Consider the following 10694-nt stretch of genomic DNA (forward strand, 5'->3'; position numbering starts at 1 on the left):
CTTTCAGTCTTTCATTTTGAATTAGGTTCTTTGTTAGTCTTCTATTTAGTTTAGTCTTCTTTTATAGACTTTTAAACCAACTTTATTTCATTGTTATTTTAGGGCTAGGAGTCTTGAGCTATAAATATATGCTTATAGTCTTTAACAATTCAGTTTATGATTGTTTATTTTGTTTATCAATAAAGATTACTCAGAGTTTGAGTTTCTTCATTGTTTTCTCTTAAAGCATAGATAGTCTCTATTGTTTAAGAAGATTTCTTTGATTCTTGTGATAGTCTTACAATCTTAGAAATATTTATCTCTTCTACTTGCTGTTTTTCTTGTTCACCACAATCCTACGCTGCATCATGCAACCACCCCGACCTCTTTTGTGGGTGGCCGACCACCAATGGGTGGTCAAGCCACCCACTTTATTTTTCATTTATTTTTTTATTTTGTTTTTAAGTTTAAATTTTTTTAAAAAAAATTATATGAGTATTTTTAAAAAATGTATTACATTCCTTAATGATTAGCTAAGCTACTCATTTTCTCCGTTTGGTTTGTAGAATAGACCATTGGAATGGATTAATTAATCCTAAGTATAGCTATTCCTTTGTTTGGTAACACACTATTCTTGTGAATAATTTATTCCTATGAGACTACTAATCATATACACACAGGATTAGTTAAGTCACTAAAAATGAGTAGTTTAACTAATCCTTAAGGAATGTAATAAATTTTTCAAAAATATCCACATAATTTTATTTATTTATTTTAAACTTAAAACAAAATTAAAAAAAAAAATAAAAAATATGAAAAATAAATTGGGGTGGTCGGCCACCTACAAAAGAGGTCGGGGGTGGTGCGACCACCCCAGTCGCATTTTGGGGTGGCTACGACCACCCCAGATTTGCTTCAGTCTTCCATTGCTCCCTTGGAACAGGCTGCTAGTTGCGACGAGGTTTGGCGTGACAATGGTAGTGGGTTCGACTGGTGCGATAGGGGTGGAGATTTTCAGATGTGGCGGCCATGAGAGAGGGGTTTGGTAGTGATTTGGCGTTTAGGGTGGGGGGCATTTTGAGGAAAAAAAGGCAGATAGTGATCACGTGTGAGTCACGTTATCACTGTTCCGTCAGTCAAAATGGCTTTGACTGACGGAATGGTCGAATTGCAAAAATTTGAAGGTTTTGAGGTTGCATTGCAAAAATTGAAACAAGGTCGAATTGAAAATTATCCCAAACTTTGGGGGGTAAAGTGTAATTTTCCCAAAAAAACTAATAATCAAGGGGTGACCAAATTTAAAAATTTTTAAAAATCGATTTTTTTTTTTTAAATAATTGAAAATTTTTTCGTTTTATAATTTTTTAAAAATAAAAATTTCTGTTTAAAAAAAAATATTTTTTAAAAAAATGAAAAATTTTCGTTTTAAAAAATAAAAATTAAAAAAAAAATATTTTTTTAAAAATTAAAATTTTCGCTTTAAAAAATAAAAATTAAAAAAAAAATAATATTTTTTTTAAATTAAAATTTTCATTTTTTTTTTAAAAAATTAATTAATTTTTTTGAATTTATAAGGGTATTTTTATCTTTTTGCTAGCTATATGAGATATTGACAATGTTTTGATAGTTTGGAAAGACATTGTCAATTGAGTGATAGTTTAAAAAAGGTATGTGGACATTATCCAAAATATACATATATAGGTATATTAAAAAAAAAAATTATCAAATAAACTTATTTTTACTTAACACAAGTTTTTATATACTAAAAACATTTTATAAGCAAAATGCAAGAAAACCCAGAAATTACTGGCGTAGTGTTTTGTGTCCCAGCTGTGAATTTTCGGACCAGATACTTCATCAATATTCCCTCACTTGCCACTGCGGGCCCAATCTGGAACCTTCAAAAGTCCATAAGCGACGAACAAAAGTCAAAGTCAAAATAGATTAATGATATCAAGTATCAACGAATACAAACTACTCGTAGCTTCCCTGTTTTTTGGTCGCTAATGTCAAAAAAAAAAAAAAAAAAAAAACAGAACAATCAGTCAAAACAAGCTCACAAGGGGCCTAGCTAGTTACTCGAAGATTAGGGGTTCGTTTGGGTTTATAATTTTATAATATGAGATTTGAAAAAGTAATTTTTAAAAACGCAACTAAGTATTTAGCAAAATCGTAATTTAGCCTTTAAAATAGTAATTTTATCATTTAAAATTGTGTATTTTCAAAAAAACACATACTTGCTTGCTATTTGAAAACCAGCTTTTATACGTTTTTTAAATTGCAATTTTTTAAAAACGTAACTCCAAACGATCTATTTTTTTTGTGATTTGGTTTAAAATCGCTATTTTTGTTTATGAAATCATAATGCCAAACACACCTTAATATTTTAGAAATAATAACTCTTTTAATATAGGGGAGACTTCAATACTCTAATTAGGGCAGAACTACAAACAAGCTTTTGCTTAATTCTTAACGCTTTGTTCCTTACAATAACCCCTTATTTATGCTAATTATTCCCTAATGCAAGATGTAAACATAAAAGTAAAACTATAACAATTGACTTAGACCCAAGACCCAATACGTAAAGAACTACTACTACCAAACTGTGAACTTCTACTAGACTATGGATAGAGGAGCCATAGTCTATAAAATAGATATTCTTCTCTTCAAAAAATTTCTACCCGACTCTATAAATAGAGGAGCCAATAATTGAATTATTTGCTAATTTACTCACAACTAAGTTGAAGATTGAGTACTCTCTCTAAATAAAAAGGACTTAATTTATCATTCTCTTGTGAGAATCCACAATCTTTGGTTATATTCAGTTATTGAAGAGAAGACTATCAAGTCTCATCAATTCCAAGAAACTGTGTAGCAAGAGAAAGGAGACAAGAAAAACAGTTTTCTTCAAAAACTCCCAACTTGCCAAAAATTTCAAGCAAGTGTTCTTACTTATTCTTTTTATTGTAATTCGTGTATCGCATGTGTTAGTTTTAGATTGGCTCATTCGGTGTTTTCATTGTAATCAGTTGAAAATGAGTTTGTAGCCTGAATAATTCTAGTGTGTTCGGACAGCCAAAAAACGTATCCGAACACAAATTCCAAAGACATCTATTTTGCAAGCTATGTCCAGACAGCCAAAAGTCGTATTCAGACACAAATTCCAGAGACATCTATTTTGCAAGCCATGTTCGGACAGTCAGAAGTCGTGTTCAGACACAAATTCTAGAGACATTTATTTTGCAAGTCATGTCCGGACATGAATTCTAGAGAGCTCATTTCTCAATAGATGTCCGAACATCTTGGTGTCATGTTCGGACATGTAGGGTTCTGGGCTTATAAAGGCATAACCCTAGCCATGTCCAGACATGCACTTAACCGTGTCCGGACACAGCCGCTTTATTTTAACCTAATTATGTTTTGAATATGTATGTGTTGTAGCTGATATATAAGGACTGTTATGCATATTTGTTTTTAGGTATTACAAGAGTGAATACGACTGTGTTAATAGAGCTTTTGAGATTCAGAGCTTTAAGTCTCTCTCTTAGCATTAGAGGTTGTGTCTTCATCCATAGATCCAAAATAACTGAAGCCTATCGGAGTTCTGATAAAGGAGATCACATAGAAGAAACTTTTTCAGGGGCTCTGGGAGAACTACTGCGGTAACAAGCAAGTGGGTCGCTTGTCTAGTACACTGGATTGTCAGTTGCAATGGGTTTGTAAGTGTTGACATTATGTAATTTCTCATTATTCTATTGTGAGTGATTTTCTGGGTTTAGTTGCCCCAGAGAAATTTTACTTTTAAAAAATTCTCTAAAAGGTTTTCTCTTCTTAACCAAAGATCTGTGTCGCTTTATTTACAGCTTTTTATATATTTGGTACTGTTGCATGCTTAAGATTTTTAATCACATTTATCGTTCGTAAATACCTATTCAACCCCCTTCTAGGTGTAGTTTGGAGTCTATTAGGTTTTTCAGCATGATCTTTCCATAGTTTTTGTAAAGTTTAAATCCCTGAGATTATTCCATTGCACATCCTTAATGCACATAGATCAGAAAAGGACTTTTACTAAGCACTCAACTGAGTTAGGCATCAGGCGTATCCTCCGCCGAGTCACTTCGACAAGCCTTTTGAGTTTTTTTTTTTTTTTTTTTTTTTTTTTTTTTTCAGTAATTCCAGGTCCTCCTTAGAGTGAAATTGGTCATCGCTTAGAAATTACTTTTTTTTTTTTTTTTATGTAATTTGAATTATTTTCTTATTTATTTTCCAAATCTAAGTAGACAACTAGGACAAGAAATCAAGCTTCTTGTATTTTCTTAATGTTTTGCATAACTAAAGAAGGAGGCCTAACTAAGCTAGAAACAAGGTGGCAAATGACAATAATACCAGTAAAAGAGAAGTTTTCTTGAAAATAATAATAATAATAAAAGTGTTTGGTTTGTGGGAGGCCCGGTAGAAAACAAAGTGGGTTGAGATTGTGAATGTGAATGTGCGGTCGTGATCACGTGAGACGAATGGAGGATGCACGCAACAGTTTAGAGAAAAGCAGGAGTCGGCACGCTAAAGCTTCTTGCTGTTACAGTTGGCGGCCATAATTAGAAAAAGTCGCAGAATCTTCAATATTATTCAATTTACCAAATAATTAATAATAATATCGCTACTTTCTAGTTTCTATTTTGCTTAATTACTAGCGTTAACTTTGGCTTTGTCTGGTGGGATTATGATTATACCCTCAATATCAATTTTGGCTTCCACTCGGAAGGATAATAGGGTGATGCTGATGTATAACATTATTTTATAGGTTTAATAATAAATAAATAACATTATTTTATAGGTACATTCCGTATTGCTATTTTATAACCAAAAATAAAAAAATAAAATAATTTAAACTAAATTGCAGAAAATAAATTGTTTGATATTACGTTTTTAAAAAAATTACGATTTGAAAACGCACAAAAAATGCGTTTGCAAATCACATGTAATCAAAATGCATCGTTGTCAAACGCTTAACTGCGTTTTAAAAAAATCACTGTTTCAAATCCGATATTTTAAAAATTATTATTTTTAAATCACACTTTTTGAAATCGCAAACTCAAATGAATCCTACATCACCATATCACTGTACGAATATAACATTGTCAATCCATCAGTGAATTGGGCCTTTTTAAATAAATAAATAAATAAATAAAATCAATGGGAGATTAGTAGTGTCATGTGAACATAGAAGAATAGTAGTATGGTATATAGCATTATTTTTTTTACAAAAAAAAAAGAAAGAAAAAATGTTATGACGTAACATAAAAATAAAAATGAAAATAATTTTGACTTTCTTGTGCTTTTATTATTTGTAAATTTTTTTTATTATAAAAATAAAGAATAAAAGTGAGAAAGCTAACAAAGCAAAAATCATTGAGGCAAAAAAAGAAAAGCCATCAAGAGCTTTATATTTTTGGTAATATATCAAGGAGTTTCTGAAGCAGAATTTGTAGGTATATTCACTTCAGCATATGGGGTCCAAAGCTTACCTGCAGCCTGCAACTTACTTTTCTCAGAGAATTTCTCATTAAAAAATTAATCTCACATTAAGACCATTCTATCCCCAAACAAAGTGGTAACATCATGGTTGGGGGGGAATTTTTCTTTCACGTAGAAAATTCATACAAACCACCTATAATGTAATATAATATAATATAATATGAGAAATGATAGAGATATAATTTATATAGAGACATAACTTTGCCCAATTTTTTTTTTATGTGGTCATTTATATATATAAAAAAAAAACGAAATAAACAATAAAAATAAAAATTTTGAAGTAATAACATCCTATGTGGTCCTTTTTTTATTTGGTATTTTTCTTCAGAATAATGACAATTTTTTTTTTAAATACCAAATAAAAAAAAGACCACATAAGATGTTATTACTTCAAATTTTTTTTTTTTTTTTCAAATAACCACACAAGAGAAATGTTAGGTTAAAGTTGAGTTTCTATCATTCCTCAAATAATATAATATAATATAATTATAATAATTAACAATAAACTCAATTAGTGTTATTGACTTGTATGAGTGAGCCACGTATTTGATTTGGTAACCCCCCAAACTAAACCATAATAAATCACGAGTCATAAACACCGCACAATATTTATAGGAGATAAATTTTTCTATGAATTTTCTTTGGTCTAATTAATTAAAATTAATGTGTTCAAAACACATCTAATTTTTACATGTATTTTTTAATAAGACTATAATTTTCACATGCATTTGAGATACATATCAATTTAATAGACTAAAGTTTAAAAGAAAACTTCATCCATGTTGATGCTCAGAGTGAATTTTAATTAGTTTATTTATTTTTAATGTTGGATAAATCAAATTTTGCAATGGTTGCAAATCACAAGGTCAATGGTACCAGCTTAGTATATAACATTTTTGAATTATCATATTAATTCATGATATATTGGACAACCCAATTCGTCCTACAAAAATAAAAATAAAAATAAAAGTAAGGGAGACTTCGTTTATTTCTCTTAAACTATCATATGTTTTGTAATGTCAACGTCAAATTATCAAAAGTTGTAACGTGGGTGCTTAATTTTTCAGCCCCTCTTAATCTCCCATATTCCGTTAGAATTTTTCATTAACTCCCGATAGAAAGAATAAAAATGACTAAAATACTACTATTTATAATTTTCTTTTTTAAAAAAAAAAAAAAATCCTCGTGAAAACATTTGACCCGACTACAACTTTGTAGGACCAACGCAAGTTGGAATAGCGCACAATTTTGAACGCCGGCATGTACAATTTTGGGGGAAAGAAAAGGCGAAATTGTGCGCTTTTTAGGCTAATGCAAATTGAGCATCTCAATAAGAATATGTTTGGTTAATATGTCCACAAGCAACAGCAAAAAGTTGGTTAAGATGCAAAATTCAACATCAAATCACCCATTACAGCATTGAAAAAAATAAAAGGTTTGCATAATAATTAAATCCCACTAACAATGTTTCAAATTAAACCCAAAAAAAAAAAAAAAATACAGGTGGCCGGGTGCTAGTCATTACCAATGAGTATCACGATATTATTATTATTTTTTTTTTTTGGGGGGGGTTAGGAATTAATGAAATGTATTTAGGGAGTTAAAAAGTGGTAAAAAGAAAAGGTTAATACCCAGATGGGCAAGGATGGCATGTTACTTGTCCATCTTTCTCTGCGCATGATCACACTTTGCTAATTTTTTGGTCATGTAAAAAATAAATGAGAAAATATATTTTATTTAAAAATCCATAAATTTTTGGGTTGTGTGTGTCTTTTGGTGGAGGAATGCTTGTCACCTACTCCTTTTAAGTTCCCGATCTCCTTATACTTCTCAAAGTCTCTTAGAGAGAGAGAGAAGCTTCGATCTTTACTCCCTCTGTTTTGCTCTGTTCTGTGCCAATGGAGAGGCACAGATGCAAGCTCTGCTCCAGAAGTTTTGCTAATGGCCGAGCTTTGGGTGGCCACATGAAGGCTCATTTGGCCACCCTGCCTCTTCCGCCGAAGCCGCAGCAGCAACTCGCTGACCGGGCCGAGTCAGCCTCGTCTTCGTCGTCTTCGTCGGGTGAAGAGCAAGAAGATGGAGAGGCAGAGGAGAAGGCTTTGGTTTATGGGTTAAGAGAGAATCCTAAGAAAAGTTTCAGACTTGCAGATCCTGAGTTCTCTTTTGCAGTCGATGCTGGCTCTGTGGTCCAGGACAGAGAGAGCGAGACCGAGTCAAAGAACCCAACTCGCCGGCGATCCAAGCGAAATCGGAAACCGGGTGTTGTTGGAGAAAGTCAGAGTACAACTCCCGACTTGGAATTGGTGAAGAAGGCGAAGTTGAGAAAACCCAGTTTGTCAGAGTCGCCGGAAGCGATGAGTTCGGTGTCCGATACTTCGCCGGAGGAAGATGTTGCCATGTGCCTCATGATGCTTTCAAGGGACATCAGGATGAGAAGAAACAACGGGGAACAAGATCAAGAACATGGTAAAAAACAAGTAGAACGATCGATCAAGATTAAGGAACAGGAAGAACCAGAGGAGATCAAAATTCGGAGGGTTCGGGGAAAGCATCGGTGTGAGAAATGTAGGAAGACTTTTCGATCTTATCAAGCTTTGGGAAGTCACAAAACCATTTGCTACAGAGACGAAGCCGGCCATGGCGGTAATGAGAGAATCTTCGAATGCCCATTTTGCGACAAAGTGTTTGGCTCTGGACAAGCACTTGGCGGCCATAAGAGATCTCATCTCCTGGCTTCTTCAGCAACTGCTGCTGCAAATGCTGCTGCTTCTGCTTCTGCTTCTGCTGCAGCAAGTTCTTCGAAATTCGAGATCAGTGTGATAGATCTCAACTTGCTTCCTCCGGCAGAGGAAGACGATTTCAGCGTCGTCTCTGATGCATAGATGTTTGATCTTCTGATCTCTAAGATCCAGGTTTAAAATATCATCATGTTTTCTTCAATTGGGTAAAACCAAAAATTTGTTCCATATAGTTCGTTAGTTTACAACATTTGTTTACTGTTTTTTTAGTACATTAATGGTTTTTTTTTTTGTTGAAGCTTCTGGTGATTCATTCATGGCTGCTGACAATTATTTATGTTTAAGATTTTAGTGGCTACAAACAAAAATTCATGAGTTGTCTGGATATTTTGTCATGGGAAAAATTCAAAGTATATATCTTTGTTGTTACGGCAAATTCAAGTGTTGTTCACTGTGACAACCGATTAGGTATAGAGGAACCCCACTTCATGTGTACCCCATTTTTACTGATAAAAAGTGTTTCTGAATTCTGGGTTTGCTTGTGGACCAAGAGAAGTTGGTCTTTCAAAGTACACAAGTGTTTCAGTACTGTTAACATGCCCAGTTGCCCACCTCCTCTTCTCAGCTGCTCAGTAAACTGTCCTATCCCTTCATTTTGTTTTTTTCTTTTTCTTTTTCTTTCTTTTTTTTTAAAAAAAAAAATTAAATTAAATTAAAAATAAATAATAAAAATAATAATAATTTGTTGGGTTCTCATCATTTGGCTTTTTTATCCCTTTTGTTGTATATTGAGAGTGAAGCATAGGATCCAGGGGCTGAAAATTTGAAATGACGACAATGTCCTCAAACAAGCATCCAATTTATTCATTGTTATGAATCCGGAGATTGTGGAATTTATTTGCCTTGAAATGAACGAGGTATCCGGGCAAAAGAGCAAAAGAAAACGCCATGCTATTCTTGTATAAGAATCAGTCAAAATTTTATTAAATTCTTATGCAAAGAATATAACAAATGCTTGTAGTATAAAAAAAATAATAATAAATAAGAAAGATTGGCTCAATTGGAACTAGACTTTTAGGTTTTGGTGGCACCAAAAAAAAAAAAAAAATTGGTGGGCAAAAAAAATGTTTTAAATGGTATATTTTTTATATAAAAAAAAAAAACAAAAAACAAAAAATTATGGGGGGTTTTTAAAATTTGGAAAGCTTGCCTTGAGTCCGCCCCTGATTAAGGTGTTCTCTTTGTGTTCTTCTAGTCCTAAGTAGATATTATTTTATATAAAAAAAAAAACTGGCCTTTATTTCTCTCATTTAGTTTTTTTTAAAATAATATCCACCTAAAATCAAGAGAATACCATAAGAATACAAGAAGAACCTCTAACATATCTCGTGCTTAAATAATAATGCCAGTGATTAGGGCACTCCAGCTTGCCTTTTGAAACTGACATTATTTTAGCCTTATTTTCTGTTTTAATTTATGGTAAATTGTATATAAGAATGGGAAAGTGGTTAAAAGGCTCAGTCCAGTGCAATCTCATCTTCTACACAATGAATGCAGTTGTGACCCTTTGATTCCCTGCTTCCTTGAAGGGTATGAGTGGATTGGGTAAGCTTGGAAAATGTTGTCACTTTCCATTGTCTCTTGCTGGTATATCTTTATCTTTCATTATTTAATGCTAACAATTAGGCTTCATGCGTGTTGAAGAGGGAAAAAAAAGTAAAATCACCTCACAATATGTTATCTTCACTATAAATATGATTTAATAGTTGTCCAATATGTAATTTGTTTTTAAAACGTCAAGGATAGTTGGAGTCAGGATCGGGTCGTCTCGAGGTATATATATATATCCGCTAATTTCGTATTAGGTTCGTATTAAAAATTAATAGCTCTTATGTCATGTATCGGGTTCAGATTATGTCGAAACATGGATATAAGATTATATAAGTCAATATCCATTTAACTAAATTGATCGGACATCTCAACTCTAATTTGCATAAATATGTCCATACGTTTAGTTGACCATAAAATCTCGTATTAATTGAATTTGTAGACTCATGTGGGTCCTACACAAATTCAAATGAAATATCATCTTTTTAAATAAATAAAAAAAAACGTAAATCTCACATTTAGATACCGAATTAAAATTCCTTAAACAAATTTGTATCCCATAACAAATCACATCTCTCCCCTTTCTCCTCACACATTGCAAATTAGGAGGCAATAGAATCTCAGTGCCGTCTACCACAACCGTTGGATTGGCATATTTTAGGCCCACATGATCATGGAAAGGCCGATCCTTAGCGGTTCCACTGTCGTTATCATGAATTGTATTTTACTTAAATCATTAAAATGAGCAACTATTTTATGATTGGTTCTGACCAAACCGGCAGTTAAATACTAGCGAATTTGATGCATCACCAATCATGCCGCGATTAAATTGGA

At 32.6% G+C, this 10694-nt stretch overlaps 1 protein-coding gene across 1 annotated transcript; it reads left to right on the forward strand.

The window, feature by feature from the left end:
• Positions 1-7314: 7314 nt before the first annotated feature.
• LOC132175440 (zinc finger protein ZAT4) lies at positions 7315-8866 on the forward strand. The gene has a single exon (XM_059587391.1). The coding sequence runs from the start codon at positions 7413-7415 to the stop codon at positions 8394-8396; it is 984 nt and encodes a 327-aa protein (XP_059443374.1). The 5' UTR covers positions 7315-7412; the 3' UTR covers positions 8397-8866.
• Positions 8867-10694: the final 1828 nt, after the last annotated feature.

The sequence above is a fragment of the Corylus avellana genome, chromosome ca3 (genome assembly GCF_901000735.1).
Source record: "Corylus avellana chromosome ca3, CavTom2PMs-1.0".
Lineage (NCBI taxonomy): Eukaryota > Viridiplantae > Streptophyta > Magnoliopsida > Fagales > Betulaceae > Corylus > Corylus avellana.